This window comes from Leptonychotes weddellii, chromosome 11 (genome assembly GCF_054177405.1).
Source record: "Leptonychotes weddellii isolate Sample4059 chromosome 11, ASM5417740v2, whole genome shotgun sequence".
NCBI classification, from domain to species: Eukaryota; Metazoa; Chordata; class Mammalia; order Carnivora; family Phocidae; genus Leptonychotes; species Leptonychotes weddellii.
In genome coordinates this window covers 20673624-20699598 of record NC_138379.1, presented here as the reverse complement: position 1 = coordinate 20699598, position 25975 = coordinate 20673624, and the positions used below count along the sequence as shown (strand labels likewise).

The 25975-nt window shown below is 51.2% G+C and overlaps 1 protein-coding gene across 8 annotated transcripts in view; it reads left to right on the top strand.

The window, feature by feature from the left end:
- The window catches only part of PRR5L (proline rich 5 like), a 71957-nt gene extending 57258 nt beyond the window's left edge, over positions 1-14699 (top strand). For all 8 annotated transcript variants that reach the window (XM_081798319.1, XM_081798313.1, XM_081798315.1 and 5 more), the window contains 2 exons: positions 3473-3599; positions 11935-14699. In XM_081798319.1, coding sequence (XP_081654445.1) covers positions 3473-3599; positions 11935-12329 — 522 coding nt within the window. In that variant the 3' untranslated portion in view covers positions 12330-14699. The remainder of the gene's footprint in view (positions 1-3472; positions 3600-11934) is intronic.
- The last annotated feature ends 11276 nt before the right edge of the window (positions 14700-25975 follow it).

Genomic DNA, 25975 nt, shown 5'->3' with positions numbered 1-25975 from the left:
AAGTGAGGAGTCTAGAAAATGACCCCTTTGGGGTTCAGATGGGAAGACTGGGAAAGAAAAGTTGGGCTTTCTCCCTCTTATTTCCATTTATGATATTTTAAGGATGAGAGCTGATTCTTTTGTTGTTGGTGTTGTTTGTTTTTGTTCCTTGGAGGGAGAATTGGGGTGAGGGCCCCCGCCTGCTGATAGTAGCCCAGGAAGGCCTCTGTCTGTGCTAATGAAAAACATCCACCATGTTCCCACGTTGGACAACCCAACAGCCATAGCAGAAGGCTGCCATCATCCCCTTGCCAGCCCCTGGGGGGTTAGCCTGCTTCCCTAGGAGACACTTCCTTCATCCTCCGTAGCCTCCAGCCCACGTTGCTCTCCATGGGGTTCCCGGTGATCTTAGGAGAATGGCCTGATCTGTACCCCGGCCTCCGGTCCTCCCACCTCCCCAGCCTCACCTGGAGCCTCCGGTCACACTGATCACCTTTGCCTCTCCCTGGGGCAGCACAGTCTTCGCACCTGGGTTCCCTTTGAGGAGAACACGGTCTCCTGGGACCCACAGCCCCCTTCCGGTCAAGGCAGGTCTGCCCACGTTCTCCTCCCTCTTGTACCTTCAGCACCCATTGCATGGTAGACGCGCAGTAGGTGTCAACTAAACATGTGCCCAGTGAGTGACGGCACAGCTAGCAAGAGCCTGAGTGGGACCAACCCCAGGTCTCTGGCCTCCAGTCCTCTGATGGTGATCATCATGCAGGGATTTATTTCTTGGCAGAGGGAAAGAAGTACAGTCAGAGAAGCTCTGTGGTTGTGACAGATGGTTGGGAAGTTGAGCAAGGGAACAGTCCCTGTTGTCCTATTTTCGCAGAGGAGGTGGAGGTTCAGAAGAGTTGGCCAAGCAGCTTAAGGTCACATACTAATTTGTAAGAGAGTGGGTCTGTCACCCATTCCTCAGCCCTTGCTCTTTCTACCTGCCCAGCCAGCCTTGCTCAGATACCACGGCCTCCCTCCTGCAGCGCCCCAGGGCCCTGGGAGAGATCGCATAAGCTTCTAAGATGGTCCACTTTCATGCGGGCATTTGGCGCTGTTTCCTGGAGGGTCTCGTGGGGCGAGTTCTGGCCCATGTTCTTCCTTACTCTGGGAGCCGTAAAGCTGGGAATGTGACAGGGATGAATAGGGGTTTTTGGCCCATCCACATCTATCTTCTTGAGTAGCAGGGCGCAGCTGCTGGATCTCAATGCCCCTGGACCATGTCCATTGCAGGAAATCAGGACCCCAGTTAGAATTGCTCCCTTCTCCCCCCAGGCCCTCACTTGCCCCAGTGCCACGAGATCTGGGGCAGATTTCTCCTGGCCTGACTCTCATACAGCGAAAAGAGCCATTCCTCAGGCCTTCGTGTCTCCCTTTTTTGGTGCTCTTCCAAAATGTCCCCGAACAAACCCCTCCCTCCCCGACATGTGCAAGGGGCTCCAAGTTCCCTGTTCTGGTTTGTATGCTTCTGTCCCCAGGCTGCCCCAGGGAGAGGCTGAGCCAGAGATTTTGACCATCATAGAGATCTGGTTCCTCCTGGCAGGTGCAGCCAGATCCTGAGATCATCCTGGGACAGTGCCTTCTGAGGGGCCCCCGTGCAGTCACCCAGGGTCCCGTGCCAAGCAGGGTCCTGTGCTTGGTTTATTCTCTCCTGTCGCTTAGTAATCTTTGAACAAGGGAACCCCGCCCACATTTTCATTTTGCCCTGAGCCTTGCAAAGAGGTGGCCAGTCCGGCAGCCAGGCTGAGGGCTGTCAGGTTGTCTGTCGGCCGCTGCCCTGGGAGAAACCCATCCAGCTTCAAAGCATGCGCATGTTACCCATTTTCACCCCACCTCTTGCCTCTTCTTCTTTCTCTGTTGTCCCTCTCTGTTGAGTGGGGGGGAAGGCTTGGGGCGAGAAGGCAGACAAGAAATATCAAGGAGGAAAATATTGAATTAAAAAAAAAAAAGTTTCCTTAGCTCTGAACACCAGCTGAGGTGGTTTTGGGGCTGAAACTGCCCTGCTCTTGAGGCCTGAGTGGTTTCCGGGGAGCCCGAGGAAGGCTCCCCTCTCCCTTCTGCAGCCTTGAGGATTCCCTTCCTGGCTGAAGCACCCCCAGGGCTTTCCCCCTTTATTTCCACTGCTAGATTGTCCAGTCCTTCAGCCCAGGTTGAGGACTAGGTATCAGAGCCCAGGGGGCAGGAAAAACCCTCCTGCCTTCCCCCCGGGCAGCCCTCACTGCGGTACTATGCTGTGGGTCGGAGGCCCACTCCTGTTCATTCTGCATGTCCTTCCCTCTGACCCCTTCCCAGCCCCAACCCCAAGTCTTCTGCCCCAGAACCCCCTTCCCCAGCCTCCTTTGTGTTTCCTTAAGCCAAACCCCTCCCTTCCACCGCCCCCAGCCAGCCCTGTCTTTGTGGGATGGCGTTGACAAGGGGCCAAGTCAGCTTGGGTACAAGGGAGCCCCCGCCTCACCCAGCCATCCCCGGCCTGTGTGACGGGCCCTTCTCGCTTCCCTCCCCCACCATGTTTTCCTCCAGTCCCCCCAACTCCAGCACAGTGGGGAGTTTCTACTTTTTAAGTGAAGGTGATGTAACCTCTCTTCCGCTTTGAGAATTTGGTGGGACACCCTGTTGGGCTGAGCACAGCTCTGCGCCCCTGCAGCCCCTCAACACAGAGCAAGGCTTCAAGTCCTTTCCAGCGAGAAATTGGATTCCCTAGGAGTCTGCTGGTCTTCTAGAGAACCTGGGTCACTTTTGGTCTCCTTTTTAAAGGTGTTTGAGCGTTGTCATTTGTGTTAGTTGGTGTTTGCTCAGGCTTAGCCCCGAGGACACCTGTCATGTTGGGCTGTTGAACTAACTCTTCATCTTGGGGCGAAATGTATGTCTAGCTCCACAGTGACTCTCTCTTCTACTGTTCTGGATTTTTCCATATTCTGTCCCCCTTTCTTTTCTAGCCTCCTTAACAAGTGGCAGTAAGATGGGCTCAGAGCCGAAACAGCCTGCATTCCAGTCCTGAGTTACATGAGCCCTCTGGGTCTTAACTTTCTTATCTGTAGAAGGGGGATGATGAGGGCACCTGGGCTCCTTGGGCTGTGGAGAGGCCTCCGTGCTTTGGTCCATGTAAAGTGCTTAGGGAAGTGCCTGCATGCCAAGTGTGAAGCAGCCACTCTGAGGGTGGGCTGGGATCACTGTGGTTGGGACCCGTCAGACCTCAACCCTGGAGTTGGCGTGAGGACAGTCCCGCCTGCCCCGAGTGGCTGGAGCCCGACGGGAGAAGCCGCCACGGGGCACAGTTCTGATCACTGTGACTGGGGCTTCGGGCCTCAGATTCCTTCATTCCAGCCATGAGGATGCTGTCTGCAGGTAGCACGGCTCTGAATGTAGCGGGAGGGCCGGCGGGATTTGCTCGCTGAGTGCCAAGCTGGCCCTGGCCTCTTTTGACTGACCTTTGTCTCTCTTGGATGTTTATTTCCAGAGTGTTCACGAGCCCACAGGCCCCAGTGAGGGTTATTTGCAGCTGGAGGAACTGGTGAAGCAAGTGGTGTCTCCTTTCCTGGGCATCAGTGAGGACCGCGGCGTCTTGGGTCCCACGTCCATGTCAGGTAAGGGGCGAGGCTCTCAGGCTGCAGGGCCCTCGGGGAGAATGCTGCCCGTGATGTTTTCCTGAGCCTGGGTTGTGTAGCAAGCTCTTTGCTTCTCATGTGGGTCCCGGCTAATCTGTGCATGTTAATCACCCGTGCTTCCCGCTGGCCTGCGTTGGGGTAACCTCCCCGCTTGACGAGTCCTCCCCAGGGACCGATACTGCGCCTCTGTGGTCTTGCTTGTCTGATCTGCCTCTCTGACTAGTGGCTTTGATCTTTTCCGTGTTCCTGCAGTGTTCAGTGTTCATTTTCCCGTGTCTGATAGCCAGAAACTGGGCCTGATTGCAACGCCCCCCACACACTTGAGTGGAAAAACCACCCGTGGTAGATTTTCCCTTGAAAGCCGCTTGAAATGGGAAGACAACTCGTTTGGTGTACGGCCAGATGAAATGGAGCTGCTGTTGTCCCCCCCTTCGCCGGCCCCTCCTTGTCCGTAGGTACCACCAGGGCCTGCACGCCAGGGAAAGGCGCTCCTGGACTGGGGACAAGTCCGGCTGGTGGCTCTAAAACTAGCATCAGTGTCAGGGTCTGCACTTGGCACCCCGGAGAATCTAGAGGTGAATTGCATCTGTTCCTTCTCTCCGTGAACCCGCAGTCCAGATGGGGAAATAGCCATATAATAGGCTTATCATAAGAGACATTCCTCAGTTACCTTTTGAAGTGAGAGCCCCCCCAAATGCAGGAATGTCCCTATCTCCAGCAACCTTAATGGGACGCGTATAGTATATGGTCCGTGTATAGTAGGTACTCAAAACATATCTGTAGATGGGTGACAGTCAGTTGTACCCCAAGGGAGGGGTGACCAGCGCCTGTCCAGGGGTGCAGAGGCGGAAAGGGATTCCCTGAAATTGGAATCTTTTGCCCTGCTCTCCTTGCTCCAATGGAATTGTAGCTGAGTGTCAGAGAAAAGGGCACAGTGTCCAGTGAGGTTCTGCCCCTTCCTGGGCCTGACTACTGCAGGAAAAGCAGGGCGGCTGGGAGGTTTCCTGGCCGCTTCATGTGTCTCTGGAGACACCGGCGTAGCCACGGCCGCCACACTTCGGGGGTGCTGGCCCCAGCCCGCCTGCCGGGTCCTTCCCCCCCCGCCCTTCCTTCCTGCCTCGCTCACTCACTCACGCCACCCAGGAGCTGGTACAAGCCAGAGCGAGTAACAGTGCCTGCTGAAGGAAAACCGTCAGCCGTGAGCGGGGGGCCACGTTGCTCTGCCCTCCCTGGAGCCCGCCTTCTGGCTTCGGCCCAGCTCACGGGCTCACCAGCTCCCCAAGCTTGGGCGGGACGATCCAGGCAGATGTCAGGACACAAGCAGGTGAGCTGGGCCGTGGCAGGGACCTGGCCATCGGCCGGGCCTAGAGCCGAGAGTAAGGATAGATTTGGAAGTTTGTTCAGGGACTACTTACTCTAAGAGGCGATGCCTTTGGCTTTCCAATTAAGCTCAGAATAATACATACTTTCGGCAAATTATAAAGTAAAGGCCTGAGATTTTCTTATACCAAGGACAAGCCTCGCCTCCAGGCTGTTGTCTCAGGAGGGGCAGAAAATGACTCTTTTTTTAAATAGTTTTTTTTTATTATTGTTATTATTATTATTATTATTTCTTTTTTTTTTTTTTTTAAGATTTTATTTACTTATTTGAGACAGAGAGAAAGAGAGAGAGCACATGAGAGGGGGGAGGGTCAGAGGCAGAAGCAGACCCCCTGCCGAGCAGGGAGCCCGATGCGGGACTCGATCCAGGGACTCCAGGATCATGACCTGAGCCGAAGGCAGTCGCCTAACCAACTGAGCCACCCAGGCGCCCCTATTATTATTATTATTATTATTTTAGCAAATGTGTCCTGAGGCCCCCCCCCCCCAGGTACCTTGTGAGGTGAGGTGCTGCGGGGATACCCATGACTAAATGGACCCGTCTCTGCCCTGTGGTGCACACGGGCCAGTGAGGAAGTCACAGACAAGAGATCACAATGACTCATTAGTGTGCACAGACTCTGATTGGGGGAAGTGCATCAGCCATGGGGCCCACGGCAGGGGCCCTTCCCTCGGACTGGGAAATCAGGGGAGGCTCCCTGAAGGAAGTGATACCTGAGATGCGTCCTGTAGGATGATTTTGAATTAGTCCCTGTTTGCTTCCCTGTTTGCTCAGCTATCCCAAACAAAGGGAAGGATCTTTGGGAGGGCTCTGGGGTAGGAGGAGGGGAACAGGAGGTTGGAGCCTTTGAGGAACTGAAAGACCTTCAGAGTTACAAAGTGGTTGGTGGCAAGGGAAGGCACAGGCCACAGACTACATCTTGGGCAGGCACTCTGCCGGGCGGGCTGGATACCCTACCACAGAGTGGGCACCACTGTACCCATTTCACAGGTGAGGCAAATGAGGATTAAGGTCACTCAGCTATTGGAGCTGGGATTTCAAAGCCCCAGGTTGGTTGCACCCTCACCCCAGCCTCCCCCTGTCAGTTTCCAGGTGATTGTGATTTTACTGAGGGGCAGTTGAGGAGGTGTTCTTCCCCCTCATTCCTTAGCCCAACGGAGTTCCGGGGCCAGACATTTCACCCCAAACCTCTGCATACTAAACAGCTAAAATGGTCGCAATGGAGCCCTTCCCTGTTGGGGACACCTCTTTGCCAGCTAAAGTGAGGACTCTCTGGGCGTTAGTCTTCCCCTCAGTAGAACGGAGGCCATAACTTACGTCTGTCCCGCCTGAAGAAGAGGAGTGTGGAGACCACCAACGGAAGTGTAAAGCCACAGGAGGGCTTTGCCATGGTCCACTCAGGGCCCACCCAGGGCTGGGAGTGGCCAAGGGCAGTGGGAGGGCTCATCTCAGAAGCCCGCACTTCTGCCTGTCCTGTTGCAGGTGCTGCCCAGACGCTTGTCTTCCTGGTACGGCCTGCTGAGGGGTGGCTGCTGTGCTGACCTCAGTCTCAGACTCAGGAAGAAACTTCCTGGGGGAGGTAACCAGAGCCAGAGAAGTGGTTTCTCCGGCGGGGGAGGTGCACCTGCCCAGGCCTGTCTGACCCCATGGGGATTCTTGGGAAGAGTCTCTTCCTCTGAGCCAAGCCGATGGGCTTGAGAAGTGAGCCTCACCCACTGACGTGCAAGGCTTGGGGGAGATAGAGAGGAGTCTGAGGCTCGTGTTGGAGGACGGTGTATGATGGATGGCTCTGTTCCAGAGCAGTCACTTTCCTGGGGCGGTGGGGATGTGGAGGTGAGGAGGAAGAGTGAAAGCTTTAAAAAAAAAGATTGGTCAGAGGCTGGGCCCACATCCTACCTTTCTAGTTCCCAAAGCTTCCAGACGGCTGCCCTGGCTGCTTCCAGGGCCCTCGGAGCAAACACGCAGAACATTCAGCATGCTGTGTTCTCCCACACAAAAGCCCTGGCCTCCCACAGATCTTCCTCCATTGTGTTTCCAGGGGGAGGGCCCTTTTCCTCAAGATACTGTAACTTCTCCTCGTGACAAGTAGGCTTTCATGGGCTTTCAGGTGCCCGGGCCTGGAGAGAGACGCCCACAATGGGCTTGGTGTGCAGAGGTCACAATACCCACATTATGGCGGCCACTCCTGCGAGCCTGGGAGATCAAAGGCCTGGGAACCAAGTCCCCCACAAAGGGGCTGAGGACCGCCTCATCCAGGCTCTGCTTCTCTGGGGGTTTGAAAGGAGCTGCCATTGCTCACTCGGGTGCAAGGGGATGAATGCCAGAGCTCAGTGGGGCGCCTGGGGAGTGAGGAAGGAATAAAGGCCCCCCGGGCCCCACCCCGTGTGAAAGGCAGAAGGAGGCGGTCCGGAGGTGGGTGCTGGCCGTGGTGGCAGGACCCGGAGCCTCTCCCAGCTCAGAGGGCATCACTACAAGGAAAGGACCCATTTCAGCCCCCAGGAGGTGCCCACAGCTTAATCAGTCTCTTTAAGGGAGAGTTCCTTCTCTGAGTGGCAGGGCCTGGCTTTCCCTGGTACAAATAAGAAGGAGGCGGGGAAGGTGGCGGGCAGCACCAGTGTGGGTAGCTGTCTCAGCTCCCAGCCCAGTATGTGGCCTGACCCCACTGGGGACGCAGCTGACGTGCTTGTCTGAGGTTGGCTCTGGAGTCTGGTGGGAGCTTATCGAGGGAACACTGTCTGCCGAGGGGACTCAACACAGCCCAGCGGCCCCTGTGGTCTCCGTTCTGCCCACACCCAGTCCTGGGAACCAGAACGTTCCACCCAGAAGGCAGAAGAGTCCTAGGCCGCTCCTGTGAGTCATGAGCAGGGAAGAGCCATCAGGAGAGAGGCAGGGCCGGCCACAGAAGGAACAGGGCCTTGAAACCACAAGGGCCTGGCTTCAGCTGTGTGGCCTGGAGTAAGTTACTTGATGTCTCTGAGCTGCAGAGGGCTGAGCACAGAGAAGGAAGAAGGGGCCCTGTCCGAGCACAGGACCCAGGCAGAGCTGCTCCCTGCTGTGTTACGGGCCCCAGCTAGAGGGTGGCCTGGCCTCCTTGGAATCATTCCAGATGAAAAATTGTGCCTCTCCCTGGGAGCCCAGACCACATCCTGGCGCTTGCCGTGCTGGGTGGTCCTGCCTGATGATTTGTCAGTCTCCCTGTAGACTGTCAGCTCATTGGGGGCAGGGAACACGTGGGGACCCTCGTACCCCAGGCCCTAGCACAGTTCTCGGCTCTGAGGGAGTGAATGAGTGAATGTCTGGGTTCTGTCCGTCAGTCGCTCTGGAACAGACCCCTCCGAAATGACTGCTCTTTAGGACTTTTCCTCCTGGCTCCCCAGCAAGTTCCTGCCTTTACCTCCACCCTGTCATTTGTTGACCTTGTCTTTTTTTAATTCCATTTTAGTTACCATACAGCGTTGTATTAGTTTCAGGTGTACAATAGAGTGATTCGGTAACTCCGTACTTGTTGACCTTGTTCTAACAGATCTTTGTGTGCAGGCTTCCCAAGGGGCAGAAGCGGGGGCTCCACCATCAGCCCTCGGCTTGAATCCTGCTTCCATCCCTAACTGGCTGCAAGGTTAATTAGCATCTTGACTTCAGATTCCTTTTCTGCAAAATGGTCCGAAGACGAGCATGGCAGTGAAGCACCCCCTTTTTTGATACAGTACCTCGCCCACAGTAGATGCTCAGCTAGTGATTGCTCCCAAGACCCTACCCGCCACCCCATACAGGCACACACGTACACGCACGTGTGCTGGGCTCGGGCCCCTGTAGGCGGGTCCCGTGGCAGGTTCGCATTTCTCCCTCTCAGCAGTGACTGCAGTGTTTTGCAGGTCGCAGCTCAGAGTGTTTGTTGAAGGAGGAGACAGGTGTCGTGGGACCCCTCCCCACTGTATTTCCAGCTCTCAGCAGCAGCTGAAGTGGCCTCTCTTGTTTTTGCTCCCTGTTAACCCCCCCAAGGACTTTGGGCCTCTGGGCTAACTCAGTGTGAGAAGAGAGACGGATAATGGCAGGCACCCATCTGAAACACCTTTCCTGGCTCATTCTGCCGGGCTGGGGCCCCTGGAAATCATCAAACAGATCGTCATTTCCTCTAGAGATGCTGCGTGGGTCCACCGTCTATCCTCCAGGCCCTCAGCTTACCCTGTGTCCTGGGCCCAGCCTTAGCTCCAGCTCACTTCTCTTCCTGGGTCTGCGTGTGAGAAAGGCTCACCGAACCGTCTAGTCCAGTCTCCGGCCCAGCTGGTTGAGGGTTTGGGCCACAACAGATTTTGCAACTGCCAATCATAGGTGCTTGCTTCTAATGGCTAGCAGGAGACAAATGAATTGTTTTCAAGGGCATTATTTTTAAGGATGGTTCTTTAATGGGACCCCAGCTTCTTTGAACCCTTCTGGTGCCTCTGTCTTATAGTTACCGATTTTTGTGATCATAAAAGTAATACATGGTTATTGTAACACTGTGGGAACATTATAGAAACGTTGAGGGTATGAGCCCCCATTCTCCCGAGAGAACCTCGGCCAATGCTTGGCATGGATTCTTCCTTCTTGGTTGCTCCTTGCCATTTTGTCTCCTATTCGTTCTTCCCCAAAGAGAAGAGCCGCTGACCCAGCCCTCCTGGCCAATACCAGCCTCTTGTTCAGCACCTCCTGGGGGGTAGCATTTGCTGTTCTTGGCGTCCGAGAGGAATGTGTCTTCCGCGGGCATCCGTGGAGCCCTGAGACAAAGTATTATGCAGTGGGGAAGGTCTGGGCACTGCTGTTCAGAGCCTAAGAGATTGGGCTGAGCCTCAGTCTTCCTCATCTGAACAATGGGAAGAGTGAGGAGAGCCCTGGTGTTTCAAAGGGAGATAGGGACTCAGCAGTGAGAAAATGGATGGGAACACTCGGGAAAATTCTACATATTATTCTTTGGTTTTGAGAAGTAATTATTATTACCTGTCAGCTCCCTTGGGGCTCAGAGCCAACAGACTTGGTGACTCAGTCCTAAGACTTCGGATTTTATCCTCTCGTCATTGGATGTGCATCTGTGCGTATATGTGGACCTATAAAACTGTCAAGTGACAGGAACCCCTGAGAGCCTTGCAGATGGACATGGCAGGTCTCACTGCAATGCCCATCTAGGAGCATGAGCTCTGGAAGTGATGACGGAGTGTGTCCGGGCCCTCCAGACTCACAGGAAGAGCCGAGAGTAAACTAAAGCAGAGTGGGCCATGTGTCCCCAAGGACAGTCTCTGAGCCGCATGGTTTGCTTTCCCTTTAGAAACTAGGTCTTCCCCTGGGATCCTGTCCATGTGCAGGAACACCACCCCTGTCATGCTTCTCCCTTCCTGCCCACTGCCTCCCCCTGCTGAGAAAGGGATGGGTTTCTTTTGGGGTCTTCAGGGTCTCAGGGATGTGGGAGCCGTGGAAAGTGGGGCCAGATGAGATGCGGTAGGCGGCTGGCCGGCTGGGAGAGGTATGCACTGGTAGAAAGAGGGACGTGTAACAGAACCCACTTGGTCCTCGGCCCTCCATTCTCGCTGGGGTCCTCCGGCCAGCTCATGATACAGATGCAGTGCCGATGTGGGGGAAGAGGTGTGGTGCCTCTTAAGGAGCAGGGGGAGGTAACCGGACCGAGACTGAGGGGATGTAGGCTTGTCGTGGCCCTGGCTTTCCTTACTTCTGGCCCCTCAGGCTCCAACCCTGCGTAGCTCCTGCCAGGTGCATCTTTCTGGAGCACAACCCCCAACCTGCCCCGTCCCCCCACGGCTTGTCTGATCACAGAAGGTTCCATCTGGCTTTCAAGGGCCCTCCTGCCTGTTTGTGCACGTCTCCACTGTTTCATGTCTTCCATGTTCCAGCCAGGCTGTGGCCGGATGGCGCACCTGGCTCAGCACCAGAAATGCTGTGTGTCCAGCATCTGGAATGATGCTGTCCCTCCCCCCAGCTCCAGTATATGTCCTCCCTGACACATGGATCCGCTTTTTCCTGCCTCGAAACCCCTTGTCCTTCCCTGGAGGTACTCAGCCTATTCTAGTTATGTGTGCTTCGTGTGGGGGTGTCTAGGAAGAGCAGGGTCTGCAGTGGGACCTCACTTCACTCCCAGCTGCACTGTGGCCTAGCTGTGTGCACGTAGGTCAATTATCACCGCTCTGATACTCCGTTTTCTCATCTGTAAAGTGGGAGCTAATAGCATATCATGACTTAAGGTCAGTTTTTAGGAGGAGTCAAAAGATGATTGCATGTCAAGGCTTAGCGTAGTTTCTGGAATGTGCGGAGTGCTCAGGCAGCAGTGGTTTTCCAATAATTTGTGGCCAGGCCTCGTCTTCGGGGTCTGCCTCCACGGGGCCATCTGCGGAGTCTCGCCCATCCCTTGATGGTGCCAAGGGCTGCTGGAATCGCATATGACTTGAACAGAACGCAGGTCACAGCCCCTTGATCTGGTGGGAGGGGCACCGTGGTCCCGGTCAGGATGATTTGGAGGATGTCCCACGGCCCTCGCTTTGACAGCTGAGGTCCCCTAAGCTGGACTTAGGCTTGAGGGGCTAAGTCATCTCCTGTCACCGGGGAGGCCCCTACTTCCTGCTGAACAGAGCCAGAGCGTGTCTTCTAGAAGCTGGTCCAGCCAGTGCCCAGGCCTTTAGCGGAGACTGGTTGAAAGGAAATGTAGGGCGAATGCAGTGAAGCTCAGGCGGCAGCTGGGAAAGAGAACCTGACGCGCCCTGGGAAGCCCTCTGGGGCACCCCCGCTCTGTCCCCGCATGTCCACGCTTCAGGTTCCTCCCCTGCCTTTCGGCACGTCTGTACCTCAAGCTGTTCCTGGGCATGGAGCCACCACATCCCCGTTGCCCCAAACACAGGAGCAGGTCTTGCCCCCCCTCCCCAGTGACAGTCTTTGCTGGTTTTTCTCTTGCAGCCAGACGCCACTCCAGGGTCCGGCCCAAGGTCACGGGCCTGAGCTACGCCTGCCCGACCCCCGCCCTCAGCCGGCCCCTGAATGAGACGGCTCTGACCCCCCTGGCGGAGCAGGAGGGCGAGGCCTACCTGGAGAAGTGCGGCGGTGTCCGGCGGCACACGGTGGCCAACGCCCACTCGGACATCCAGCTGCTGGCGATGGCCACCATGATGCACTCGGGCCGGGGTGAGGAGCCTGGCGGGGAGGACGAGGGCCTGCTCCTGCCGCCCAGCTTCTCGCCAACGCACCGGCAGTGCTCCAGCGAGCCCAACATCACCGACAGCCCCGATGCCCTGCAGCAGGGGGCCGCGGGCAGCCAGGGGGACTCCGAGCTGAACTGTGCTTCCCTCGGCTGAATGCCCACCCCCAGGACCTCCCAGCCCCGGCCCGACCACTGGCGGGAGCAGGCTCCGTGCCCCGGGCAGGGGCGGGTGGGGCGGAGCTCCCCAAGGGGCTCCTCCTGGAGGCCTAGTCCAAGTGTCCTGGTTGTGAACCTCTCCGTTTTCGTGACTGTGACCCCCCTCTTGGCAGCCACACAGACCCAACTGCCTGATGCTCACATTCTGCTTGCCTGACTCCGGATCCTCCTCTGCGGGCCCTGCCCCCAGATCAGTGCTGTCCACGCTCCCGACCATATCGCCCAGGGCCGCTGGCTTGATGATCGCGGGAGGTCGGCTGAGCCGCACACAAAGCCCACAGGGATGCATTGGCCTCCGGAGATCCCCTGTAGGTTCTTGTGATGCGGGGCTGCCAGGAGAAAAGAGGTGGTAGAGCGGTACCTCTCCTCCCCTGCTCTGGGTGGAGCGAAAGCAGGCAGCGGCCCCTGCCAAGCACGACGCTGGGAGCGTGCCTTCCTGTTTTACTTTCAGAATTCCTGGAAAAGAGTTGTCCCTCTGGTGGGTGAGGGTCATTCCGCTCGGTATCCAGATCCTACATGCCGCCTTTGACTTTTGGCCCCGGGGGGCCACCCGGCTGGAGAAACGTCCTCTTTGATGAAGCCTCGGCACTCTCCTCTCTGGCCTCCTTCCAAGCTCAAGGAACTAACCTCCCTGGTGGAGTAGCTGGTGCCTTTGTTCCGCTCTGATTTCAGAAACTGACCATTTTCCTGTTATGGGTGCGGGGCCAGTGGATGCCAACCAAGTAGTCTGTTCCTGGATTTGACTTGAATTTTTTTAATGCGCATCGTTTCAAAAAAAATTTGTTTGCAAATATTTGCACGTAGGTTCTTGCATTGCTCATTTCCAAGGGCGTGTGTCTTCAAACTAGAAAATAAACAACCCCCCCCCCCCACTTAGGAAAAGAGCCTGGAAGTGGTTCAGGGTGCAGGTGATCCGTGGTGGGCAGGGCTCATCAGCTGCAGAGTGCTGGAAGCAGCTGGACTTAAATCCAAAATGGCCTGTGTTTGTGAGCATCACGGTCCATAGCACTGAGTTAGGGAGGCTTCGTTTGCCTCAAGAGCAGAGGGTCATAGCAAATGCAATGTCTCAGTGCTTTATAGTAGGGGAAGATGGGGGGAGATGTGGGCAGGACCTTTTGGAGAGAGGTTCGTTCCCTGTGATTAAAGAAGTGCCTGGAATTTCTAACATCTGAGCTCTCAAAATGCTGTTTGGGGCAGCAGGCTTTGGTACTGTGCTGAATCCTTAACACTGTTCCCTCTGGGTCTGGGCTTTTTATCCACCTAGAAGCCCTCTTCTCTTTGTATTTGCCTGTTGGCCCCACCAATAACAGCTCCAGAAAAAAGAGAAGGCTTTCCCGAGTCCTTCTGGTACCTTCTAGGTGTCCTGTTAGTCTTTGGAAACTGTTAATGAGACATGAGCCAGCTTGGCTTCCAATATGGCAGGAGGTGGCTGGGAGAGGACGAGGACAGTGTGAGCTGCCAGCAGGGAAGGCGGCCTTCTAAGCATATCTAAGTCTTGACGGCACATCCCTTCTGGGTGAAGAGCTGGAATATGACCAGAGTCATGCTTTGGATAGCTTGTACTTTTGGAAAGTTAGTTTAAAACGTTGTCTCATTTTTATTCTTCTAAGAGAACGTGGAAAGAAATGTCCAAAGGAGACCTTCTGAGAATTTCAAACAAAAAATAAGGTCTGTGTATGTGTTGGATGAAGTCCACAAATTGACTAACGTGCATTAGCAATAGAACATCAGTAAGTAACAACATGATGATTTATTTGACTGCTGGTGTCTGTGCTTACTGGCACTCGGGACTAGTATTTATCGATCCAGGCGAAGTCATTAATCATGCTTGGGTATGCTTCTTTAGTTTCCAACGTTAATGATACACACGCTTGTAAATGCCTTGTCCTTATACTAAATGCCCCTGATGAGGCCAGCAACCATCGGTTAAACACGTGAGCGCTCAGGCTGAGAACGGGAGTGTCAGTGTAGACCCAGTGTACTTAATTGCTGGCTGTGAGCCAGTTTACAACTTCACCTTTGATGTCTCTGCCTGATCCTGTGCCGTGGGTATTTCAGACTGTACAGAGACACTTTTGTTGATGTTGATGGGCATTTTAGCCATCAGACCTGTCGCGAGCGCGACGGTGGTGGTGCTGGCAAGCACTTTTTCGCCCCTTTATGAGACGAAGCTAGGATCTTCTGGTGGCTGCGTTTTAATGACAGGAAGCTATCACGACTGCAAGCTCTGGGTGAGCTCACAAACCAAAAACCTTTCATGTTGTCTGTTTCCAAAATAGATTCAATAAACATCATTTTGTACACGTCATCCTGTCCCCGTGCTGTGTGGCTTGACTGGATCTGCAAGCGCCGCAGTCCCCGGGCTCTTTATGCATCCTGTCCTCACGCTCTCTGCTGGCCTTCCCTGCCTCCACGTCCCTTTTCCTGTTGCCTCTGCTCCAGGATTCGGCAGCAGCCTTACCTTGGCCGGTGTCCCCCGGGTTTTGTTTGCCATCCTCAGCTGGGCTGGCAGGTCATTTCCTGGACAAGCAGCCCGTCTGCAGAGCTTGAAAAACACCGAACACAGTCTGGGAAGGCCAGTCCTCTTCTAAAGCCAGCTTGGGCTCTTCCCGAGCGTTTGAGCCAGAGGGGACACTTCCCGTGACTCCTCATGGACTCTCTCTTCATATACTCCCCTCCGATTCTGTTTGGCAGATGGAAACTTTAATCTATAATCTGCTACTCTCTGCATAGGTTTTCCTAGGACCGCTGGAGCAGAGTTGACCTGAGATTGAAGGCTTATTAGTAAGAGCATTCAACACGGTGTGACCCAAGCTGATTGGGAATCCTGGGGGATGCAAAGCGGGGCATGTCCATTCGTGTTGAGCCTTCTGAGGCCATAAGGTGGGAGAGAGCTGTGCTTCGGCGGATTTCACCTCATCGGTGCACTGTCACATCGACTCCTACATCTGCTCAGCTACTCACCGAGTACGTGTGGAGCTGCCATCGCGTTGCAGGCCCTTCTAGTGCTGGGGATGCAGCAACGGACAGCCAGGCAAGGGGCCTGCCTGCTCTCCTGGAGACCATCCAACGGGGGAAGGCTGGTGATCAGGTCAACAGATACATTTCAAATAATGACCAACACTGGGAGACATCAAATGACAAAATGCAGTGGCTGGGGGAGAGGAGAGGGCGGCCCTGGGTCGGGTGGCTAGAGAAGTTCTCTCTGCAGTTGACTCGAGCCAGCCTTACGATCGGCTTCTGTTGCCTGTCCCTGCCATCCCAAGTGACCACAGATGGCAATGGCATTGAGTGGTTTAAAACCACACACATTCATTATCACAGTTCTGTAGGCTGCAGTGTGACGTGGGTCTCATGGGGCTAAGATCAAGGTGTCGGCAGGGCTGTGCCCCTGGCCGGAGGCTTGGGGAGAATGCATTCCCTCCCCTTTGCCAGCTTCTGGAGGCCACCTGTATGCTGGGCTTCTGGGCCACCTCCTCCAGCGTCAAAGCCAGCAACGGTGGGGGGAACCCCTCTCAAATCAAGTGCATCGCAGCAGCCTACGTTCTGTCTCCCCCTCCCATGTTTAAGGCCCTGTGATTCCATCGGGCCCACCCAGACAGCACAGCATGATCTCCATCTGGACTGCTAGCATCTCTCCTGGAAGGAGAAAAGCCACCATAGGGGGTGCCCAGGGCCCTGCGGAGATGAAAACTGCAGTGGGCAGGCGGGTGCTGGTCTTGGTGTCCGGGGGCCTTCAAGCCAGACCTCCACCCACCCTGGCCCGGACTCCCACACTCACTAGGATTCTGGAGTCTCTTGCTCAGATCTTTCTCCGATTTCTAATCTCATATGCTTGTCAGGCCCGCATCCTCCCGTCTGGACTTCTGCCACCGGGTACTCCCTGTGTTTGTCTCCAGATTCCATCTCTCCCCATGGGCGGCCCCAGCGGATCTTTCTAAAACCTAGTTAAAACTTCTCCCAGCTTTCCAAAAACATCCACACACCTGAACGTGACTTCAAGGTCCTTTCCAAGCTGACCCCAGCTGGCTTTCTGGCCTCCTTTGCTGCTCTGTGACTCCCTGTGAACAGGTGTCAGGCTCACTGGGTGGTTCAGTGTCCTGGAAGCTGCCCCCTCTCCCTGCGGGCCCTGCCGACCTCTTCTCCAGGTAGGAGATGTTTCTGCCTCCACACGTGTGCAGGTGCTATCCCAGGAAGGCAACAGTATGTGGGATTTGTGTTTGCCTGCCTAGGGCTTAGCAATGCAGAGGAAGTGCTAAGTCAGGTGCATTGGACGAATTAATGGGACGGTGGTAATTCTGACTGCTACTCCTTCCCTCCCACCTATTTGTACAAAAGACCTCCACCCCCTTTGCTTTCTCCGCAGGCAGAGGCCTTCCCCATGCTGCTCTCTAACCGTGTTCCAGCTGAGGCTACGTGGCCCAGTGACCCGGGAACGCAGATGGGGGCCAGGTCTCAGCCGTTCCCTGCAGCAGCCCCCCCCTCCTGCTCCAGCCCGAGGCTGCCAGTCCCTGTGCAGCGCTAATTTGTGCACAGGGCTGGTGCTTTGCTCCCGAGCCGGCTGCTTCCTTCCTGGCCTGATTCCTCCAGGGCCCGGAACATGTGCCTGTTGTTGGCACGAGGCCAGGTCTTTGAAGAAGTTCTCCTGCCAAGAAGTAAGCGGGAGTATTCCTGGCCAGTGTGCTCAGGCAAGAACCTCCTGGCCCTAACCCAGGAAAGATCCAGCAAAAGGGAGCTTCAAACTCTGCCCTGGTGTGCCAAGCACTACACGGACCCTCACAACAACTGTGCAAGGCAGGTATCGCTCCCATTTTGCAGATGGGGAAACTGAGGCTTGGGTTCTTTTACCCCATGTCCAGTGACCATCCTTCCTCTCTTCCATGAGGTGTCCTGGCTTGGTAGAGGATGAGGAAGCAGAACAACTAAGCCAGGGGCATATCCTCCTCAGCTTGCTACATGGTGAGATGGTTTCAGGGTTTCCAGAGAGTGGAGAAGCAAAGCTGCCTATCTTGCTCTTCTCCAGCCACTTCTAAAAAAACCTCATGAGGGGAGGGAGTGAGGGTGTGGAGAGTCTGCTGTCCTGAATGGCTGATTTCCTATGCAGAAAAGATTTCAGTGGGTCTTTTTCTTGAAAAATTCGTTAAGTTTACATTTGGATTTAAAAATAGTATTTTAATAAGTTTAATTAGTATTCATTTAATAAATAATTCTGTTAATAATGTCTTTAGAATCAATATTCAATTTAAGATACAAATTTAAAAGCCTTTCTTTGGCTTTTAAGTTCAACTCACAAATTTTATTATTCTATTTATAAGTCTAGCAGATTCTAGCATTAATTTTGGAGAATTCTTTAAATAACACTTGGTCCTATTTACAAGCTTAGCTCAGCACTTCAAACACTTTTAAATACATTTATAAATTTAATATTTCTTTTTTAAGTACTTCAGTTTTTCTGACAGCATATAAAATCTTCCCCTTCTAACTTCTTATAGAGAAACTAATAAATTAAGCTTATAAATAAGGGAAACTTTAAATGTTTTCACACTCTACTTAAGCTTAGATGACACCATAAAAAATCACAAGTCTTAATTAATTACTCAATTATACATTTTAAAATGGATTATAAAACTGTCACCGATCAGGGCCTTATTCTCTTAAATACCACATGTGTCTAAAATACCAAATATGCATAGATTCCTTCCTTACATAAAAGTCTTAGTGCTCTAGTTTGTTTCTTTTAAATCTTCCCACACTTGAGTCTAAACTTCCTGGCGTGCTGCTTGTGAAGCTGTTGTCTCTCAGCTTCAGGCCTTTTCCGCATTTTGGGATGCTGGGGCTGGAAGTCTAAAACCAGTTGTGCTGGGGCTGGAAGTCCGAAACCCCAGTTCCGCTTTGCGGGGCTCCGCCTGTAGGAGGCACTGGAGGGCGGCTGGGAGGCTGGGGTGGGGTGGGGGTAGTGAGAAGAGACCGCTCATCCCTGTTTCCTGCCTTTGTCAACATCCTGGGGCAGACAGGTGGGCCCAGTGGCAGCACCTGGGATCAGTTTGCAGCTTTTCCTCCCACAGGCAGCCTCAGGACATCTCCCCTCAGAGCCAGCAGTACCAGCCGGCCTGGGCCCTCCTCCAAGCCCTTTCGAAGTCAACCATCCCCAACTGGGGCTTTTGTTTCCCTCCTTCTAAGGGTGGTACCTGCTTCCTGCACTTTCCACTTCTGAGATTCCTCCATGTCTCCTCTTTGCCAGCTGACTTGTCCAATACCGGATTAACAATTCTGTATGTTAAATTCTCTGTTCCATTGGTAGATGCGGCTTTTGCCCCCTGACTAGACCCTGGCTGATAAACCACTCACTAAAGAAGGCATGGACCCTCTCTGTTCACCCAGGTTACTAACGACCAGAAATTTCCTCTGGGTATGCGACCCAGAGCTGTAGACATGCACAGCGATTCTTCTCACCCTGACCGAAGGACACCAAAACATCTTTTCAAGTAATTTTGGCGGACTGTTCTTCACATTCCTGAGTTTACTGGTGAAGCATATTTGACTCTTGTCAGAATCCCCAGAGACACTGGATGCTGTTTATGATTGCTTACTCATTAACTTCATAACCTAAGAGACGTGACCTTGTAGGCAATTGTCTTATCTAATTGCCTCGTTCTTCAGTCTCCCTTCAGAAGTATGCCCCTCTCACCAAGTCACACATTAAATTGGTTCTTATTTTCCATGGTCTTTTGGCCTAGGTCTGGGCCTCTGAGAAGAATCCGAAGCACTATAAATAGAGGCTTCTAAATTCTTGCAGGTTCTCGGGGCCACATAACTTTTAACAAATGCCTAAACTTCAGTCTGATATCAATTAAATATCTCAGCTTTGTCTGGGCGCCAACTTTCTTTTTTTAAAGATTTATTTTTTGGAGAGAGAAAGCACGAGCGGGGGTGGGGGAGGATCAGAGGGAGAGAGACAAGCAGACTCCACACTAAGTGCAACACGGGGGCTCGATCCCACAACCCTGAGGTCATGACCTGAGCTGAAACCAAGAGCTGGACACTTAACGGACTGAGCCACCAAAGCGCCCCTGGGGGCCAACTTATAAGGTCATTCCTCTCCCTGTTGACTGAACTAGGATCAAGTCAGTCGCCTGCCAACAGAAACTTTTGATGCCCACTCTAAGGCAGTTTTGAGAAGGGCTCAATAAATGGAAGTAGTGTAACACTTCTGCTTCTAGCCAGAGGGGAATGGCTTGTATCAGATTAATCTTCCTGCCAAGATAATGATAAAAGCTGGACACAATATATAGGGCAACTGTTTGAAGGAGCTGGAGAGCACTCAGCACAAGTCTGAATGGCTGTGATCCCTAAGAGAGGCGAAATGTACAGTCATCTTGGTTTTTCCCGAAGGCATTTTCCCAAATCACGGGTGGGGTGGGGGTGGGAGGAGTGGATGAGAGCAGAAAGCTGCCATCTTACTGGGCTGAGATCAGAGGTGAAGGCTGCTGGAGTAGCTGGAACTCAAAGGGAGGATGATGGAGAGGACCGCATGAGAAATCTGCATACGTGTTTCCCTCCAGTTGTTGGCTGACTCCTAAGCTGAGCACAGCAGAGAACAACAGCTGGGGAGCCAAAGAGCTAAATAGATCATGCCGAGGAGCCAGAGGTTTGAGTCCTGCAGAGGCGGGGAGAAGCTTTGGCAAACCTCCTGGGCTTTTGGTTGAGACCCCAGAAAGGCCAACCCAGTAGCAAGACGGTAGACAAGCACAACGACAGCAGTCATTATGTTAAATGTAAATGGGCTAAACACTCCAACAAAAAGACCAAGACGGTCACATCAGGTGAAGAAATAACAATATGCTGTTTATAAGAGATACAACTTTAAATATTGGGACACAGATTGAAAATTAAAAGTATAAACATATACTGTGTAAATACTAGCAAAAGAAATTTGGTGCTGCTAATTTAGAGCCATCATATTTCATAATGATAAAAGGTCTATTCAAAAGGAAGATAGAAATTATAATACTTAAATTATCACTTAGTGGTCATCAACTATATGTCAAGCACCACCCTGAGGATTTCATTCATTGTGTTGTGTAATCATCTGAGTGCGTTTTTGAAGTCAATTGTATCATCCCCCTTAGACGAGGAAATTGAAGCTCAGAGAGACTGAACAATTTGCCTGAGGTCACACAACTAAGAAAATGATAGAGAAGATTCAAACCTAGTTCTGTCTGACCTCTTGCCAATGAGCTTTAAACACAGTTTTGCTGCCTGTGGTGTGCTTTCTTAAACCAGTTGGAGAGGGCCCCTGAGGGCACAATAGTATGTTTTAGCCCAAAGGGAGGACATTCTGTGGGTACTGCTGGGACTCTGGACTGGAAACCCTTCAAGAGCTAAGACCCTAAGATTGTCTGTCTGTCTCTCACACACTCACATTTCTGTGTAAATGCTCTGCTCTTCTATATACCCGATCCCCAAGAGGTACAGAGACCTTCCTATTAATGGACTACTGCAGCCCGATTCTTTGAATTTTTTGGTCTAAATTCTCAAGAATATGGTCAAGTTCAGGAATCATGAAACCACTCCTGATTCAATCAGCCGGCTTGCTGCTAAGGAGTGCCATCTTACCTGGTTTCAGATTTAGCTCTGCTAAGTTCTTCCATTGGAACTGAAGGGGATGGCTCAGCAGTTCTAGAAGAGACTCACCCACTCCAGACTGAATCCATGCATATGTGGGTGGGTGGGAACCAGAACAGAAAACCCCCAGAGAAGCCTTCCCAAGCCACCGCTAGCTCTGGTCTTCACCTAAAACACAAGCTGTCTGGAGGCGGAGGACAGGCAGCAGGCTCAGCAGAAGAGGTGGGGAAGCCCCAGGAGAGAGCGGGGAACAGATAGGCTCATCAGGGTGGCAAGGGAAGCTGGAGGAAAGCATGAAATGAAGTGTTCTCTGAAGTGGGCAGTCTGGGCGGGAGCCCTCTCTGCCCATGAGCTACCAGGGGGACACTTTCTCTCAGGGACAATGGTCATCAACTGCCACTCCTCTTACTACCTGGGCAGGCACCACTGGAAAAGCCTACAGACTGAAGTTTGGGGCATAATGTGCAGTGCTCATGGACAGCCAAGAGGACGCAGGGGCCCTGTGTGTCTTCTTAGCTTCTGGAACTCCAAGGATAATTCTGTAGCAAGTAACTACACTAACCACATTCAATACTTATTCAGGGTCTGCTATGGCCAGGTGCTGGTGTAGTCTTTGCTCTCTCTCTATCATCTCATTGAACCCTTATAACAACCCAGTGAGGTAGACGCCATTATTATTCACATTTTACACATAAAGAAGCTGAAGCACAGAGAGGGTAAATAACTTGCCCCGAGGCCACAGAACTAAGTGGCAACACCAGAATGCGAACTCACATAGTCCAGCTCCAGAGGCCTTGCTTTTAACCACTGTGGTAAACTCTTCCCCTACCCTTGGAAAATGTAATCTAAATTACCAAGCAGAATTACAGTCACTGGGAAAAGCAGGAGCTTGCTGGGCGGCCCCTTGGAGCCCCTGGTTTCCCATAGAGAAGTAGTTTACTTGAGGGAAATGCCCTCTGTGAGGCTCCTTGCCAGTGAGGCTAGGTCCCCAAAACCTGCCGCCTGAGAGCCTGTGAGCGCGTGGTAGGGGGCCAACTCCACTGAGAACCCAGAGGCCGCTAGTGATTAAACTTCTTTCTCCTCTGTCACCCCTGTCACTGCGGACAGTCAGACCTTAGTCCATGCCCAGCAAAACTAGCTGGGTGACTTTTCTCAAGTTATTTAACCTCTCTTTTCTTCTGTGAAATGCAGCTAATTTTGCCTGCCTTGCAGGATTAGAGAGAAAAAAAAACTATACACACACACACACACACACACACGTATTATACACACACACCCACACCCATATATACACACATACTTACACACATATATGTAAGCATACATATGGCATAGAAAAGGTTTAAGCTGTCTCTGGGTTAGGTAAAATCATGACTGTTCTTGGTAGCATTATGTGTAATAACCAAAAACTAGAAACAACCTAAACATCTATTGACGAATGCGGTAGACAAAACCAGGTATATCCACACAGTGAAGTTCTATCTGGCAATAAACAAGGAACATATTAGAGACACATGCTACATCACGGACAGACTTCAAAAATGTTATGCTAAATGAAAGAAGCCACCACAATTTGTGTGATTCCATATATACAAAAGAAATGTCCAGAAAAAGCAAATTTATAGAGAGAGAATGTAGATTAGTGGTTGCTTCAGGGGTGGGGTAGGAATGGGGATTGACTGTAGATGGGTGTCAGGGATCTTACTGCAGGGATGAGAATTACCTAAAACTGATTAATGATGATGTTCCATCACTTCGTAAAGTTACTAAAAGGAACTTAACCTGTACATCTGAAATTGCAGTTTTTTCTTTTTTCTTGTGGCAAAATATACATAAAATTTGCCATTCTAATCATTTTTAGGTGTACAGTTCGGTGGCATTAAGTACATTCCCATTGTTGTGCAAACCATCGCTACCATTCATCCCCGGAATGTTTTCATCTTCCCAAACTGAAACTCCGTCCCTGGCAAGCAGAGGCTCCCCTCCCCCGCTCCCCACGGCCCCTGCAGCAGCCATTTTACTTTCGCCCTCTTCGAATGGGACTATTCTAGGTACTTCGGGTGAGTGGAATCATACAATATTCGTCCTTTCGTGACTGAATCATTTTGCTTAGAATGATGTCTTCAGGGTTCATCTATGTTGTAGCATGTGTCAAAATTTCCTTCCTTTTTTTTTTTAAAAGATTTTATTTATTCATTTGCGAGAGAGACAGAGAGAGAACAAGCAGGGGGAGAGGCAGAGGGAGAGGGAGAAGCAGACTCCCTGCTGAGCAGGGAGCCCGATGCGGGACTCCATCCCAGGACCCTGGGATCATGACCTGAGCCAAAGGCAGATGCTTAACCATCTGAGCCACCCAGGTGCCCCAAATTTCCTCCCTTTTTGAGGCTGAATAATATTCCTCTGTATATAGACCACATTTTGTTTATCCAGTCATCCAGTGAAGAACATTTGGGTTTTTTCCACCTTTTGCTTAGTGTGAATAAGACTGCTATGAATATCAGTGTATAACTATCTTGAAATGGGTGGATGTTATATGTGGAACATATCTCAATAAAGTTATTTTAAAATAAAACTTCAATTATTTTTTCAAAACTTAGCCAATACATGGTAGATGCTGTTATTATCAATAACTCATAGAATGGCAAATTTGATCAGTAAAGTGAGTTTTAAGAGAATAATAAAAAAAGGAAAAATACAAAAAAAGTACAAAGAAGAGAGATCTGTCATCTCACAGAAAACCACTGAAAGATTACTTCACAAAAACGACTACATTTTAATTTTACCTGAAATTCATAGAAGGAACTGAAATGAAGACACTGCTGAACTTCAGATGTTTATTCCCAACACTGATATATTCATTCCTAAGCTATCCCTCTAAAGGCAAAAGAAGTTATGAAAAAATATGGAGGTTGAGTTGGGACACACAGTATTTCTATTTCAGTTCATGTTTCATGAAGCTCAAAGTTTAATCCCTGAGGTGCACAACTGTTTCATAAAAATTAGAGGATATTTCTGATGTTTAAACAAAGTGCCTGAATTTTTAGATTAAACACAAAAGAAAAAAGCTGAAAACCTTAGCAGCCTATTCAGTTAAACTTCTAAGAGAAATTATTAGGGAATGACGAGTTTGTAAGTCAGATAACTAGAAAGAGGACAAAACACTTACTTGCAAAAGGAAGAGGAAGTGATTATGGCTAGTGTCTGAAATAAATCCGAGGAGGTTATACGTGACTTCTGACAGTTTTCTCCTCCCTCTGAATCAAGTAGTTCTTGTGTTTGAATATATGCTCTAGTCTGAATTGTCTCACCCAGAGGAGCAGGGTCCACACGCTTAATGTTCTACTATCTTCGCTCACTGTAGAAAAGAATTATTTAAAACTTGGAAATAAGGCAAAATGTTGGGCTGTATGTCCTTTCAAAGTCCTACTGGGGAATTATTTAATGAAGTCACCCAAGGATTGTTTAATTTTCTAGCTGAATGTATCTGTGTTTGACTTTGCTATTTATTGTTTGATGATAGCCAGATACTGCGAAGTTATGTGTTAATTTGTATTTTTCTATCTGGTAGGAAAGATAACCCCAAAGGTTATGGTTGTATTAGCCTGGAGGATATTAACTAGCTTCTTATTTAACCCAGCGATCTTACTCTAAGATTCTTTGTTGTTTGTTTTGAAATGCTTTTCCTATTGGCTTATATAAATTATTTTTCCTCAAATGCTCTTGGAATCAGCTTTACCACCTAATGGTTCTGTCATAAATTTATGAGCTGAACAAAACCTTTGACACATGTCTATTCTATATTTGAATGAGAGCCATGATTTTACCATTTTAACAGTTATACTTTGATATACCTGATAGACCTCAGCTCATAGTCTCGCCTATCTCCTGGGATTACCTACTCTCTTGTTTTGCTGAAGAGTTACCTGGGAGCCTATTTAGAATGCAGATTCCCCGGCCCACTGCTCAGCCATCTAATTCTGGGGCTCTAGCATGGGACCTAATGATATGCATCTTCACAGGCACCCCAGGAGACTCTGAGGCTAGTGGTCCTCAGATCAGACCCCTTGAGAAAGCCCCCCAGTGAAGTGGGTGGGGTGATGGTCCTAATGCCATCTTGGTTTTCACTGTTCAGAGTGGCCAGAATAGGCTGGGGTTACACATCTAGGCCTTGGGGTGGGTTGGAGTCCAACAGTCCATTTTCTTAAACTTGAACCTGAAGATGGTAGTTGATCTCAGATGTTCATCTACCCATTGGCTCTATCAGAGTGGGGGCGACCAGGAATCTATATATGTAAGTTGAAATGTCAGTTTCGTATGGTTCAACCGAATAATCCCTCAGGTGTTTCTAATTTGAAGCTAATTTGGCAACCAAGTTGTGAATATGACAATTAGGACATGGAATTTCCAATACTTGGGGAAAGTGCTTTATAGTTTCATCAGACCTAAAGCCAAAAAAAAAAAAAAAAGACTCCCCCCAGAACAATGTACAAAGTAAACCTTTTTGCATACAATCTCGGGGGATTTATGGACTCAGTCCATGGACTCCGGGTCAATCCTACTTTACAAATTTCTTTTTTGAGTGTGCATTCGTTAGGGATGGAGCTTTGCTGCCCCCTACTGCCACATGGTTCTTAAGCTGAGTTTGCTCTACTCCTGACTTGTCTTCCAGTTTGGAGCTTTTTAAGAGCTAGAACAAGCTGTCACCCCACACCAGCTGTCAGAGTAGTCCAGTTCTAGGCAGGAATGGGTATTTTGTGCTTTGATGGAACACTACATTATCTTGTCTGGAGCACAGCCTTCAGGGTTATCAGATTCTGACCCTAAGGAAGCTATTTTTCAGCTCTGTCCTGTAGGTAACTTTGAGAAATGCAAAATAATTCTTGTTTTTAGAAATGCAAATCGTATCCTGTGGGGAGAGGTTCACCTGACATCCCTCCCCTACAGAGGAAGAAGCTATTT